The sequence below is a fragment of the Suncus etruscus genome, chromosome 1, assembly GCF_024139225.1.
Source record: "Suncus etruscus isolate mSunEtr1 chromosome 1, mSunEtr1.pri.cur, whole genome shotgun sequence".
Lineage (NCBI taxonomy): Eukaryota > Metazoa > Chordata > Mammalia > Eulipotyphla > Soricidae > Suncus > Suncus etruscus.
The window spans coordinates 21,896,828-21,913,177 of record NC_064848.1 but is presented as its reverse complement, the minus strand read 5'-3'; the positions used below and the strand labels follow the sequence as shown (position 1 = coordinate 21,913,177).

Genomic DNA, 16,350 nt, shown 5'->3' with positions numbered 1-16,350 from the left:
ACCCTTTGAATGTGACCCAAACACAAACAAAAAAAATAAATATTTAAAATAAAAATAAAAATGGAGAATACCCTGAAGTTAAGTAAAACACAAATAGAATCATAGTTTTAAAATAATATCTTCACTACAGTCTGAAAAAAATAAACTTAGACATTTCAAAGTAAATTTTTCAGTGTGACCAAGTGTGGATAAGATGGTCTCTAACATTTTTTTTATTTGATAAGTGGTCAACAGAAATGAAAAGTGTTATCTGCATAATAACATGCAGGTTAACAGGGATGGGGTATGGTCACACTCAGAGGTATTCAGGGCCTAATTCAGCTCAGTGCTTGGGAAGCTATCTATAGTGCTAAAAATAAAACGTGGTCATCTGCATGCAAAGCAAGCACTGAACCTATTAGGCCTTCTCTCCAGGTGATGCATGCAGATTCCTTAACGTTCTCCTTCGCCTCTGAGTTCATTCTGATTGATTTACTTAATATTGAAAAAGAAGGGCCCGGAGAGATAGCACAGCGGCATTTGCCTTGCAAGCAGCCGATCCAGGACCAAAGGTGGTTGGTTCGAATCCCGGTGTCCCATATGGTCCCCTGTGCCTGCCAGGAGCTATTTCTGAGCAGACAGCCACGAGTAACCCCTGAGCATCGCTGGGTGTGACCCAAAAACCAAAAAAAAAAAAAAAAAAAAAAAAAAAAAACCAGAAAAAAAAAAATATTGAAAAAGAAGTCTTTTGTTAAGAGGAAAAACTGGAAAGTGGCAGAAAGAAAAAAATAAAACATTTTTATAGTTATCTCATTTTTATAAAGAAATAAAGTAGTAACTCTGCTAGTTATTAAGAACCTAAAGAGTGATAAGATGTGAATTACCACAGGAATTCCCTACTTCACTGTTGTGAAAATTTTGTACAATATTAATAATTTGAATGATTGCATATATAAAGAGGCTTTCTGCACTATATATGAAAATTTTAAAAAAGGAAAAATCCTTTTACAATATAGAGGAACAAGGAATTGGAGAGATTGTCCAATGGAGTTTGCATGTAAAACTAAATACAGATGGGATTGGAGCAGTGACGCAGCCATAAGGCGTTTGCCTTGCATGCGTCTGAGCTAGGATGATCCCCCAGTGTCCCATATGGTCCCCCAAGCCAGGAGCGGTTTCTGAGCACACAGCCAGGAGTAACCCGAGTGTCAATGAGTGTGGCCCAAAAAAAAAAACCAAAAAAAAAAAACAAAAAAACAAAAAACAAAAAAAAAACTAAACAGCACCCCCAACATGGCCAGGTATGTTCCACACACCCCCAAAGGAGGGGTTAGATAAGTACTTAAAAAGAGCCTAAAGTAATTAAACTGCATAAAGTGTTTTAATTAACTTAATTTTATTGGGGGGGGGGGGTGTTTTCCCAGACAGTGCTAAGGAGATCTAGGGGGTTTCTCTGAGTAATTCTTCACCAATCAGACTAGCAGTTCAATGCAAAGATCTGAGAGTGTAATACTATTTGTCCCTGTGATGCTGGGGATTAGCAGGTCACCACCTGGTGGGGGTGATCCAAAGAACTGGGGATGCTCAAGAGATCCCTGTGATCCTTACAGATCAATGGGGGTTGGCTGCAAGCAGTGGGGAACAGTAAGTGCCTACACCCCTATAAATCTCTCTCTAGACTCAAATTAACTTTTAAAGGAATCATTTCTTCTCTTACTAGCTTTAGAACCAAAAATGAGACATGCATAAAGATTATATTAACAAAAACTATCGGTACTCATTAAACAAACTCAGTCTATTTCCTCTCAACATATGTGCACTTTAAAAATATCCCACTGATTTTCAAGTTTGCTATGGGTTTGTTCTCATGATACCTTTTCTTACCAACGGTCAAAACATTAGCTAGCACCTAACAATTTGGAAAGTCACTGCTTTTTGTTTTCAATTAACTTTAAATTTTGAACCAGTGATACTTATTCTAATAATCTTTTGTTACAGCAAATAGGAAAAAGGGCAAACGAAAAAAGCATTGCTCATAAAAGAACTTTAGTTTTTTTTTAATAACAAAGCACCTTACATCTTATTCCCAGTAATACTATCTAACCATTCAAAAAAAGGAAGAAAATAAATTACTACATTATGCTATCAAACAAACACAAAGTGAAAACACTTAACATTCAAGAAGTGTTTTCTAGTATGAAAGGTTAACTATGATGGTTTGATGTTGTTTTCCAACCTCTGCCTGAACCCTCAAATTTTGCCTGGCAACTAGGTTGAGTAGTTTATAAACTGGTGAGTAATAAGTAAAATACAGGCTCATAGACCTGTAGATAATAGTAATAACAAATATTAAATATTATTATAGTCATGAACATTATACAGGAACAGTTTTAGGAAACCAAATACAGCTGTTGTTTTTTTTTTTAAAGTAACATTTCAATGACACTAAATACATGAAATTGTAAACAACATTTCCAAATATTTTTAAAGGATCCCTCAATCACATTCCATCCCTTCCTTTCCCAAGACCTACTACTTACTTTTCCAAGTTCTGTAGATGTTCTCTGACTTTCTGTACCAGTCCCAGCTTGGTGTCATTAACCACAAAATCATCACAGCGATAACTGCAAGGAAAATATTAATCATATGTGCAAAAGCTTGAGGAAACCACAGTAATGAAATCACTAAAAGGCCTAGCTGTGCCAAAATGACCACATGGCTCTGTGGGCCATTACTATCAATGCTAAGTTTAGAGGATTTGGAATCCACAGGAAATGTTTTTGTAAAGAGCCTTTTTCAAAAGCCACCACCCACAATGAACACTAATTTCTTTTCACATCTTTATCCAAAAGCTTTTCAGTTTCTCCTTTGAGAATGAAAAGAATATATATATTTTAACATGTGTTACATTCTTTTTAGTATGTTTGGGAGATAAAATAAGAAGCACCATTAAGCCTGAAGCTTTAAGTCTTACAGGGGTCCTAAACTTTAAAACAGGGGGCCAGTTCACTGTCCTTCAGACTGTTGGAGGGCCAGATTATAGTAAAAACAAAAGTTATGAACAAATTTCTATGCACACTGCATATATCTTATTTAGAAGTGAAGAAACAAAATGGGAATAAATACAATATATGGCCCGCGGGCCGTAGTTTGAGGAACATTGCTTTAAGATGATACTTCCCAACTCAAATTAAGAGCAGTGTGAGGGAAGAAGGAAACATAAGTGTTTTTAAGAAAGATGTCAAAAAAAAAAAAAAGATGTCAAAGTAATCTTCATTGTCTCATAAGGTCCCAAGTTCCACCAGAAGTGATCCCTGAGTGCAGAGCCAGGAGTAAGTCCTGAGCAATGGAAAGTGACACACACACACATACTCCAAAAACTTAAATTGGTTTCCATATTATTACTGTAGCAAGCCAGTAAGATACAAATATAAGGAGTAATACATATGGCACTGGCGTGACAGTACAGTGGATAGGACATTTGCCTTGCATGGAGCCAACCTGGGTTAGATCCCCAGCATTCTGGATGGTCCACTGAGCTCCACTAGGAGTAATTCCTGAGCACAAAGGAGTAACCCAAGTATTACCAGGTGTGACCTCCAAACAAAATAACAACAAAAAAAGGAACACAATAAACTTTATCTTATTCATTTCAATTTATTTCCTGCAGTAAAAGCAGTTTGTAAAAAAAAAAAAAACCCACAAACATTTGTAACCAAGGGACTGGAGAGATAGCATGGAGGTAGGGCGTTTGGGTGTTTGCCTTGCATGTAGAAGGATGATGAGTCCCGGCACCTCATACGGTCCCCAGAGCCTGCCAGGAGCGATTTCTGAGTGTAGAGCCAGGAATAACCCCTGAGCGCTGCCGGGTGTAACCCAAAAACAAAAAAAAAAAACAAAAAAAAAATTTGTAACCAAAGAATAATGACAATAAAACTGTCATTCTGTGCAAACAAAATTCTGAATATAGAGCAATAAGTGTTAGGCAATCGAAGCTTTTCTTACATATCTGAAACCATGGGAAATAAGGGGGATAAAGAAAATAATATTAAATAACATACCATTTGTTTGTTTCATTTATAGGTGTCAAAGTTTTAAAAAGTGAATGATTTGGGGGTTTTTTTGGGAGTAGATGCCACAAAGTGGTCCTGCTAAGACAGATGAGAGCTATTTTTACTTTTCCAAGAAATCTCCTCCATATTGCTTTTCTTGAACCAGCCAATGTCCCTACCAACAATTAATGTGTGTTCCTTTCTCACTATATCCCCACAAATATTGGTTATTTCCAGACTTTTTTGGGAGGGGAGCCACACCCAGTGACGCTCAGGGACTACTCCTGGCTTTGCGCTCAGAACTCGCTCCTGGCTTGGGGACCATATGGGATGCCAGCGATCAAACTGACATCTATCTTGGATCAGCTGCGTGCAAGGAAAATGCCCTAGCACAGTGGTCGGCAACGTTTTTTTTTCAACTGAGCCAAATCTCGCCAAAACCACGATTGAAATTTATTTTGAGAGTCACACAGGGCGCGCACTGACAGAGGCTAGGAGCAGAGTCCTGACTCCTGGAACGGCCGCCCAGCACAAAGAAGAGCCAAATTAAAAGTGTAAAGAGCCACGTGTGGCTCTCGAGCCGCAGGTTGCCGACCACTGCCCTAGCACATCGCTATCATTCTGACCCCTATTTCCACACTTTTTTGATATATGTCATTCTTTTTTTTTTTTTTTTTTTTTGGTTTTTGGGCCACACCCGGTGACGCTCAGGGGTTACTCCTGGCTATGCGCTCAGAAGTCGCTCCTGGCTTGGGGGACCATATGGGACGCCGGGGGATCGAACCGCGGTCCGTCCTAGGCTAGCGCAGGTAAGGCAGGCACCTTACCTCCAGCGCCACCGCCCGGCCCCCGATATATGTCATTCTTACTGGAGTGAGACAACTCCAGTTATTGGTATTTGTATTCCTCTATTAAGCAACTCACAGCTATGTTCATTGCAGAGCTTGTACAACAGCAAAGATATACATGTCAACAGCCCCAAATGTCCAAGCATAGGTGAATGGATGGATAAAGAAACTGGAGTCTATTTATACAGGGGAACACTATGCAGCTGCAAAAAAAAATAAAATCATGCAATTTCTACTACATGGTTTGAACTAAAGGCTCTCAGTCAAATCAGTCAGAAAGAAAGGAATAAATACAAAACAATCTCTCCCATGTGTGAATAGAAAGATACGCAGTGGAAACATTTGTGGAGAGAAGTGGGCACTCTGGTTATGAATATTGTATTACAATCATTATGCATGAAAACAACAACAGTTCTATAAATGATATAGTCTCGAAAAAATGTAGCATGAAAGAAGAGTGAAAAAGTGAGTGACTTTGAAAACTAAAATGTACCGTAGATCTAATTATTAATCGCCCATTAAATGACTGCCTATCAAGATTGTCTAATATTATCCAAGTTCTGAGGAACAAGCCCTAACATTCCTACAAATAGAAAATCTAGTTTTAACACCCTAGATCCTTTGTCTATGACAAAAGTAGAAGCAATAGGAGGAAATTCAAACTGACTTTACAAAAAATACATAAGGGAATTAAATGAATAAAATCTCGTTTTTTGCTTTTACTAAACGTATGTCAAGAGATGGTCTGCTGTCTAAAATTTAAACTTCAAAACATAATTCTTCTATGAACCTTACACATTCACTGAAGACTAAAGCTGCATCAGTACTCCAAATATTATTTTCATATTTTTGTGTATATTTTAGATGAAACAAACAAGTATTTAAAACAAAATAACTCCAAGTGCTAGCTTTCATCTAAGAATTGAGGTCTAAGTAAATTTAAGTCTTTCATAGATTTTTAGGATGCCTAATAGGAAAGTGAATCCCTTAAACCTTTGCCAAAAAGAGTGCTTTGTTTGTCTCTAATAAAATAACTGATTATTTTTCTCTTTATTAATCATTGTGTTGTTTGGGGCCACACCCAGCATTGTTCAGGGCTCAGAAGACCATATGGAAAGCCAGGGATTATACCTGGTTTGTCTACACACAAGAACAGTGCCCTACTCACTGTACCATCACTCCAACCCTCCCAATGATTTCTTTATTAGTTCTTTCTCATATGACATAGATTCAGTTAGGAATACAAAATCACTTTACATATCTTAAATAATATTTTATACTAGAAAATAAATATATCTACCACCTTGCTCCATTCTAAAATAGTTTCGCTTAACTGCTCCTACTTACATTATCTCCTTGAATTTTCATCATTAAGGTAAATTATACCAGCTGTGTGTATGGGAGTAATACAACTGCAGAACTGATTTTCTTTTTTTGAGTTCTGATACATAATTCTACAGAAATATTTTTCATTTTATGGGAGCCAGTAAAAAATAGTTAAGTCTGAAGAAGTTCTGCATGCAGGAGGCTTTGGTTGAAGCCCTGAAATGTCAGTTGTGCAGGTTTACTGCTGGATGTGAAAACACACACACACACACACACACACACACACACACGCACCAAAACACACACACGTGCACGCACATGCATGCACCAAAACACAGCTTTATAGTTTGAATTAAGTTTAAAAAAAATGGTAATGGGTGATGCTCAGGGGCCATGTTATAGCAAGGACCAGGGATAAAATTCAGGTCAATAGCATGCATGATATGTACTTTGACCTTTGTGCTAAATCTTTGGGTCTTAAGTTACCTTGTTTATTAAACAAGAAGGGGAAAAAACACTTTGAAACAATAAGTTAGTTAGGGCACTTCTGTTTTCAAATTTTGAGGAAAACCAAGAAATTAGCACAAGTATTAAAGCACAAGCCTGGCATTAATAAGAAGGGCCCATGTCTGATCCGTAGCACAGCATGTGCCCACCTCATGTGCCCACTACCAAGTGGTCCCAAACATCACCAGGAGTGCTAACTCAGATGTTCTGGACACAATCTCTGTAAAATCAGGAAGTACAAAGGCTATTTTTTCAGAAAGGGAAAGTAGGGTTTTTATTTAGCAACATTATTTACAATACTATAAAATTTACCACACAGGGCTTCGTGGATACAAAACTCCAACACCACACACTCCACCAGTGTCTGCTTCCCTCTACGACTATTGTTCCAATTCCCAATTCCATCTTACACACACACACACACACACACACACACACACACACACACACACACACACACACATTTTACAGGCCATTTCAGATTCTGTTGCTCTGAGGTATTTATTTCCCTATTGTTCTATATATCCCACCTGAGTATTTTGCATCCATCCCTCTCCTTCTAGCAAACTTTACTCAACAAGATAGTCTCCAGATCATAATTTCATCTCTTCTTATAGTTGTAATGGTATAAGTACCATAGCTTCTTTATCCAATCATCTATTCTTGGGTACTTGGGTTGTTTCTAATATTTGGTTATTCTGAATAGTGCTACAATGAATATAAAGACATAACACCATTTCTGAATAATAAATTTTGGTTCCAGAGGTAAGAGGAATTAAGGCATTAAGGCATACTCTTGGGCATGGCTGAACCAAATTCAATTACCAACCCAATATATGATCCCTGAGTAAAGCCAACAGTGGCCACTGAACGCCAAACAAACAAAAAATGTGTGAAACACTTCAAACAAAAAAGTTTGAAGACCTTGGGGGTAGGTCTTCAAGAAGCAAAATTTCTGAGTCATATTATTTCTAGAAGCTAAATTCTTAGTTACTTTTGCTTTTAGTATTGGGCAAGCTATCTAAAAGATAAACAAATGTTTTCATCTGTTTGCAACATTAAAAATATTTTATCCCTGGGCCGGAGAGAGAGCAAAGCACAAGGTATTTGCCTTGCATGTGGACGACCCAGGAAGAATCTGGGTTAGATTAATGGCATCCTGAGTCTGCAAGAGTGATTTTTGAGCAAAGTGTCAGAAGTAGCTCCTAAGCGCTCCTGGGTGTTGCCCAAAAACAATTTACCCTTTTACCATCTCTTTTGCTAGATGGTAAATAAGGCAAAATACGGTAAAAAATAAAATAGGTAAAGTAACTCTTATCTTGCATGCAATGATCCCAGTATCCTGAGCTCACCAGAGTGATCCCTGAGCATAGCCAGGAATAAGCCCAAAGAACAAATGGGCATTTCTAAAAACTAAAAAAAAAAGTCTTAATTATATATATACATGCGTGTATATATAAAATGTCATTGGGCCAGGATAGGCTTAATGATAGAACACATGCCTTGCACATGTCATCTGTAACCCCAGTTGTTTGTCTGAAAGTCATGCAAAGGGACACCCAAGACTCTTGACCACTGCTTAGGAAGGTTGTCCACCTAGGTGTGTATATTTTACACACACACACACACACACACACACACAATATTGAAAAATGTGTATGCGTAATAATAGAAATTTTCAAACAGAAAATGGGACCTAACAAAGCAAGACAAGAGATTGGTGTCTTTCTTCTAAAACCTTGGCTGTCAGTAAATATTAGCCTACAAACCAAAATGGCTTTATTTTTAAATTACAGTTTAGGTAATAGTGTATTAACTGTTCAAGTTTCTAGTCTACTGCACATCAGCAGTGTCTGACCCCACCACAAAAATACGTAAGACCTTTCCCATTCTTTTTTTTTTTTTTTTTGGTTTTTGGATCACACCAGGGAGAACTCATGGGTTACTCCTGGTTCTACACTCAGAAATCGCTCCTGGCAGGCTCAGGGGACCATATGGGATGCTGGGATTCGAACCACGGTCCTGCATGAAAGGCAAACGCACTACCTCCATGCTATCTCTTTGGCCCACCTTTCCCATTCTTTTGTACACTCTAGTCTGAAGCTCCTTCCCTACCACCTCATTATTTGTTAATTGGCAGTTATAGGCAAAACCAATTTCTCCTTTGAGGGGGGTTGGACCACACCCAGTGACACTCAGGGGTTACTCCTGGCTATGTGCTCAGAAATCGCTCCTGGCTTGGGGGACCATATGGGACACCGAGAGATCGAACCGCAGTCCGTCCTAGGCTAGTGCTGGCAAGGCAGACACCTTACCACTCCATGCCAACACTCCGGCCCCCAAACCAATTTCTTGAGCCAAATATTATCTTAAAATAATTTTACTTTTATTCAGTGATTAGATTAAATGTACAGACTAATATTGTATGTATACTTTTTTTTTTTTTTTTGCTTTTTGGGCCACACCCAGTGACGCTCAGAGGTTACTCCTGGCTATGCGCTCAGAAATCGCTCCTGACTGGGGGGACCATATGGAATGCCGGGGGATTGAGCCACAGTCCATCCTAGGTTAGCACATGCATGGCAAATGCCCTGCCACTTGCCCCATGGCTCCAGCCCCATATGTATACTATTAGTAAGAGCAGAAGATTAAAAAAAAAAAAAGAGCAGAAGATCATTGATTTTAATAGCTATCTAGAACAGGTAAACTTTAATAAATATTTTTAATACAATTGTGTAACTAAAGAGGTTTAAGAAAACATTTTCTTTTAATAACTACGTAGGCTATATACAAATGGCTTAAAAAGCTATGCAGGGCCAGGTTCAAAGGCTGTGCCTGTAATTCCCATCAAGAGCATGGGCTCCATCAGCAGCACCTCATTTAACAGAAGTAACCCAAATAATAGCAGGTGTGGCCCCCAAACAAAAACACAACACACACACACACACATTACAGCTTATTTCTTAACCATGTACTTTAATACACAGAAAAATGAAACTGTCCAGTTTCTAATTTTTCTGTTACTGTCATGGGACCAATCCCAGTGATGTTCAGCATGACCAGGATCACTCCCACAGTATGTAAGAAGAAGAGCCATGCAATATGGGGACTCAAATGCAGCCATTTGAGCCATTCTCCAGCACCCTGTTCAGTATACATTTTTGGATTTTTGTTTACTTACTGCTATTCTCAGCATCCAACCAATCATAACCAATCCATTCTATTTTCCCTTCCATAATCTGCCCCCAAGGATATCTTTTCCCTCCATTTCAACTAACGTTCTATTCTAGAATTTTATTACTTTCCTTGGTGTGAAAATAATGCCCTTTCCACTTATTTAGTAACTTCCAAATTCACAGCTATCTGTATACCAATTAAGCTGTATTTGATGGTTCCCACAGTATTAAGTCTCTCTGAATTTTCTTCTCTGATATTTTCCTACCAATCTTTCTTTTCACTTCGCTATTAGTTGTTTTACTTTTAAATTAAACATTTGGGGCCTGTGTTATTGCACATAAGAGTATTTACCTTGCACGAGGCCAACCTGGGTTCGATTCCCGGCATCCTATTAAGTCCCCGAGACTGGCAGGGTCAATTTCTGACCACAGAGCCAGTAGTAACAGGTGAGCTGGCCCAAAAATCAAAACAAAAAAACTAAACTTTCATCTGTACCACCACTCATTACCATTCAGTATTCTCCATGAGCACTAGACAATAAAAATATTCTTCTTTTAGTTCCCCCATCTTTACTCTTTCCCCTACTCTCTAAAAATAAAACATGCATTATGTTCTAAACATTTTTGTCCTAATGTTTAATTTAATATTTTTTATTTCTTTTCCATTTTCCTATTTTTACCCTTTTCTCCTTTTTCTCTTAATTCTAAAAAAATAAAACACTAGTCTCAGAAGAAATCCTTAAATTATTTTACTATTTCTTATAAGGTTTATAAAGTGAACTACAAAACTAAGAATACCTAGTGCATGTTTGTATTAAAAATAATCTCTGCACTCTAGAATATCCCCAATAGTTACTGTGCCTATGCAGGGAGAAAAAGAAAAAAAAATAAGCACAAAATAATCATTTTTCCACATATATATTTATTGATTGATCAATTTTTATTGACATCTTTATTTTGGTGTAGATATTGAAGTTGATGTCTCCAATTTTATTTTATTTTATTTTATCTTTCTCTTTCTTTTTGTACTCCAGCATGGTTTGATTTTAGAACTGAGAACATTGTGTGGTGCTTGACTTTACTGCTGTAGTGCTCACTGGATATTTAATTTGATATTTCTTTCTGTATTGATGTGGTGTTTCAATTACCTTTTTCATGTCCTTGCTCAAACTGAGGTCGAAAGCCTCTAGAAGGACTCCGCCATTTTCAGCTTATTTGATTTATTTTTTTTCTTATTTTTTACTCCATTCTATTGCTTTTCTTTCCTTCAAATGAAACCACATAACTCGAATTATCGAGCTCCACCTCTCAAATTGAGGAGGAAACAAGGGAGGTTACCAAGACCAAACAGATATATGATCACTAATAGTAAGCTAGATAAAGAGGGGACCACCTACTCTAGCAGCCCGGGAGGCAATGGTAGGGGATATGGGTTGCAGGAAGGGAACGGGGATGGGGGGAGGACAAATTTGGTGATGGGTATTCCCCTGATTCAATGTTAATATGTACCTAAAATACTACTGTGAAAAATATGTAAGCCAATATGATCAAAATAAAAATTAAAAAAAATCTCAAAAAAAAAAGAAATCTCTGCAAGAGACTATAAACTATTAAGTGTTTGTTACAAAAATTAATATCTCAATACAATGATAAACTAAATTTGACACTAATGACAATAGATATAAATGTATACTTCATAAAGTCCTTTAAACTTTTTGTCCAATTATATTATGTTTTGTGTTATCAATATTATGACCTTGTAATGTTTTATTAAGTGGGTCAACATGACTTTTTCTTGTTTCCCAGTATTTGCTTTGCAATAATACTATTATAATCTGATAGAATATTTCTGTAAGTATTACTTTTAAGAGTATCCATTTGGTAAGGTTTGATTTGCTAAAATTAAATAAATTCATATAGCTAGGCCTACAATAGTTGTAATATGCTGCAAAACGCTAAAAGTGAACAATAGAGTACACACCCCACAAGAACTTGGCTGACCATAACGCATATCATACACAAGCCACAGGCAAAAACACTACCGATTTATTAAAGCTTTTCTTTAAACAGAAAGTTGTAATGAAAGTTCCAATGTAATGGAACCTAAGAGGTTTTTAGTAGGTTCTATGTTGTTGCTGTTCTTCAGTTTTTGGTGACACTCAGGGGTTACTCCTATGTGCTCAGAAATTGCTTCTGGCGCGGGGGGTCGGGGTGGGAGGGACAATATGGGATGCAGTAAACGCCCTACCACTGTGCTACCGCTCCAGCCCCTCTATGTTGTTTTTTTCAATGCTGAATGAACTCAGGATTCTAACAGGTGAGATTCCAATAAACAGAAGGTTGTCAGTAGATATTTATTGAATAAAAGTGGCATTTCCATGTCCATTATTCTTACTTTCTGAAAACTGTTCATACATTATGTTTGAGGATCCTGTACTACTCTCTCAAAAAAGTGTGGTACAAAGTTGTAGAAAGAAAACAATCTATGATACCGTTTTCTTCACATAAGATCTATAATATAATTATACAGTTGATAGTTTCTGTCATTAAGTTGAAAAGGTTCTGTTTCCTTGAACTTTTTTTTTGTTTTGCCAAGGCATTAATTAAAAGATTGATTTGTTTTTTGTTTGTTTGTTTGTTTGTTTTTGGGTCACACCCAGCAACACTCAGGGGTTACTCCAGGCTCTATGCTCAGAAATCACTCCTGGCAGACTCGGGGGACTATATGGGATGCCGGGATTCGAACCACCGACCTTCTGCATGAAAGGCAAACGCCTTACCTCCATGCTATCTCTTCGGCCCCAAAGATTGATTTTTGTATATTTATCACATTCACCATTAAAAATGTCATAAATATTCTAGTTAATTCCTATAAAAATCTCATTTTCTGGATATTCTATCATGTATTTATACTACTTTTTTTCTTTGCTAATTTTTGTATCAATTACTTATTATCTTATTACCGACTTAGCCAGAACTGCCAAAACAATATCTGGAAACAGTGGCAATCATGTAAATCATAGATAATTCTAAATTATTTGATATTTTATTTAAATGGCTTTAATTTCAAATTAAAATGGGATACTTTATTTTTTAGAGGTGTTTTCAAAGCTTCATTTCTATGCTAGTTGTATGGGAATAATTGCTGTTAGATTTTGTTTTGGGGACACGGACACATCCAGGAATATTTAGGAGTGACACCTAGCCCAGCACACGGGAATCACAACTGCCAGGCTCAGAAAAGCCAGGGATTGAAGCCAGGTCAGCTTCCTGAAAGACAAGTGCCCTACCTGATGTACTATCACTCCAGCACGAGTAGAGATTATTTTTGGTTTGGTTGGGGTTTTTTTTTGTTTTGTTTTGTTTTTTTGGTTTTGGTTTTGTTTTTTGGTTCATACCCGGCAGTGCTCAGGGGTTACTCCTGGCTCTACACTCAGAAATCGCTCCTGGCAGCTCGGGGGACCATAAGGGATACCAGGATTCGAACCACCATTCTTTCGCATGTAAGACAAATGCCCTACCTCCATGCTATCTCTCCGGCCCCAACAAGTAGTGTTTTTTTTTTAATCAGAAAAATAGAATGAAATTTTTATTGAAATATATATTTGACTTATAAATATGTTTTTTGCTCTTTCTAGTATCCTTCTAAGGTTGACTCAATACTTCAAGAGGCTAACACAGGAAGGTAAAGTAAATCTACATAAATCCCAACCTATAAATTCCTTTTCTAGGTCCTGTCTGGAAACAAAAAGGAAAAAAAAATTTTTTACCCCTAGTGATACAGTAATTCTTTTAATTATGAATATGTTGGCAGATTTCAAATATAATTAATGAACTGTAATGTTCAACTTATTTCCTTCTGCAGTTTGTACAAGATATTTTTATTAAGATTTGGAAAGTACTTTCATTGTTGTTATTTTTGTTTTGGCGTTGGCTTTAATTTTTCACACCTGGTGTCACTAGGGTTATTCCTGGCTCTAAGCTCATGTATTACTTCTGGTAGGCTCAGAGGATCATAAAGATGCCAGGAATCAAACCCAGGTTGACTGACTGTGTGCAAGGCAAACATGCTACCCACTGTGCTATGACTCTGGCCCCTTGGAAGTTTTTCTAACTAATATAACTCAAAGATATATAACTGTTAATCGTTACAGACTGTTTTGTCCAATATCTCTCACCTACACAATGCAACCGGTCTTACAACGTTTTAAATAAGATGCCTCGGTCCTAATAGTCACCTTTAATTATATATATCTATATATTTTTATATTATATTGTTTATTTATATTGCTTATAGTATACTGTTATGATATTTATTAAATTATGTTAATTATATATTATATTATATTTAGTTAGATTATACATCCAAATTAGAGAAAAACTTCCTCAATTATAAAATTCTGATGTTTTTCCTACTGAAATTTCCATTCCAATTCTTTAAGAAAATATTCTCAAATAAAACCATTTTCCGCCAATATGGAATGGGAAGAAATCATATTTACATGATTTTACTGTGACAATAAACTTTTTGTCTAACTACAGAGAAATGTTTATCAGAAAGCCACTTATAATATCAAGAACAATTTTATGCAAAAAATACTCCATCAAAAAGGCATCAAAAATGACCTCTGGTTTCATTAAATAGAAAAAAAAAGGAAAGTTAAAATCCAAAAGAATGTTTTTAAATAACAATCTTAATTTTTTTGACTGTAACTAATGTTAGATCACAATACTATAGGTTCTCATATACAGTTTCTTACCTCAGAAACTGTGTATATCACACATGAACATCCCTAATGTCCAATTACTGTTCACCATCAACCAACTGGCTTCCTTTACCTCTTCCAGTCTCCTAACTTCCCTTCAGGTAGTCACAATTCCATCGTCAGCATCTAAGAGCTGGTTGATTTTTGCTTTGATTACTAGAAACAAGGTTATTATTAAATTTTTTATTTTTATCAAATTCTGATGCATATTTTTTTGTTTGCCTGTTTTTGTTTTGGGGCCACACCTGGTGGTGCTGGCTTACTCCTGGCTCATTGCTCAGAAATTGTTCCTGACAGGTTCTGGGAACCATTTGGGATGGCAGGAATCAAACCCGGGTCCGTTCCGGGTGGGCTGCATGCAAGGCAAACGCCCTACTACTGTGCTATCACTCTAGCCCCTGGAGTACAACATTCAACTAAACCAATTTTGAAAAAATTAGAAGAAACCTCAAACAAAAAAACTGTATCCTTTGCCAAGAGCAGACAACTACCAACTTACTAAAAAGAGCCTTTGATGTTTTCTGCCCACCTCTCTTAAAATTTTTCTTTTTAACCTTTTTTTCTATTGTTTTTGCTGTTGTTGTTGTTTGTGGGTCACACCTAGCGGCACTCAGGGATTACTCCTGGCTCTGCGCTCAGAAATCGCTCCTGGCAGGCACAGAGAACCATGAGATGCCGGGATTCAAACCACCATCTGTCCTGGATAGGCTACATGCAAGGCAAACACCCTACCGCTGTGCTACCTTTATGGCTCCTTCTTTTTAACTTTCAAATATATTTGCTTTTAAACAAAATTTCTTCCTGTTCTCTAATCTTTACAATATTGAAAATGTATTCAACTAGTTAACAAGGATAATAAAGAAGACTACCCTTTAATTTTTAATAAACTGCTTTGAAAATTATTCGGTATTAACACCACAAATAAGAGGTGTTTTTATTTATTTTTTCATTAAAAATGCTATTTTTAAGGGCCCAAGTGGTTGCGCAAGCCGTAAGGCTTCTTTCTGCCTTGTGCACCCTAGCCTAGGACGGGCCTCGGTTCAATCCCCTGGCGTCCCATATGGTCCCACGAGCCAGGAACAATTTCTGAGTGCATAGCCAGGAGTAACCCGAGCATCACCGGTGTGCCCCCTCCCACAAAAAAGGAAAAAAATTCTATTTTGAAGCCAGAACAATAATATATACAGCAAATAGGGCTCTTTCCTTCTCCAGAACTGACCTGAGTTCAATCTCTGGCACTGCATCCCTTCAGGTCCCCTGGCTCTCTGAGTACAGAGCCATGAGTAAGCCCTAAGCACACCAACTGTGGCCTAAAATGAAAACTTAAAAAAATAAAGGCTGGGACCAGAGCGGTGGTGCAAATCCCCCAGGGTCCCATATGGTCCCCCAAGCTAGGAGCAATTTCTGAGCCAGGAGTAACCCTTGAGTGTCACTGGGTGTGGCCCAAAACCCACCCACCCCCCAAAAGAAGACCTGTGATAGGTCTTTAAATCTGAAACAAAAGTCAAACTAATTAACATCTCAAAGTGTTTATAATATTTTTCAGTGTTTAAGACATTATCTACCACAGGAAGAGAATATTTTTCTTGGCAATTTAGTTTTACCTAAAGTTCCTTTTATACATCTGCATTTCTTAAGAAACTATATTTTTAGTATTTTAAATATAGTAACTCCAACTGTCTATATAAAAAATCAA

General features: G+C 37.2%; 1 protein-coding gene and 1 pseudogene across 2 annotated transcripts in view; one reads left to right on the top strand and one right to left on the bottom strand.

Annotated features, from left to right (window-relative positions):
* USP3 (ubiquitin specific peptidase 3) overlaps window positions 1-16,350 on the bottom strand; it is a 103,346-nt gene that overhangs the window by 44,216 nt on the left and 42,780 nt on the right. For both annotated transcript variants that reach the window (XM_049784149.1, XM_049784150.1), the window contains one exon: window positions 2,520-2,603. In XM_049784149.1, the coding sequence (XP_049640106.1) occupies window positions 2,520-2,603 (84 nt within the window). The remainder of the gene's footprint in view (window positions 1-2,519; window positions 2,604-16,350) is intronic.
* LOC126032917 (uncharacterized) lies at window positions 13,526-13,640 on the top strand (annotated as a pseudogene).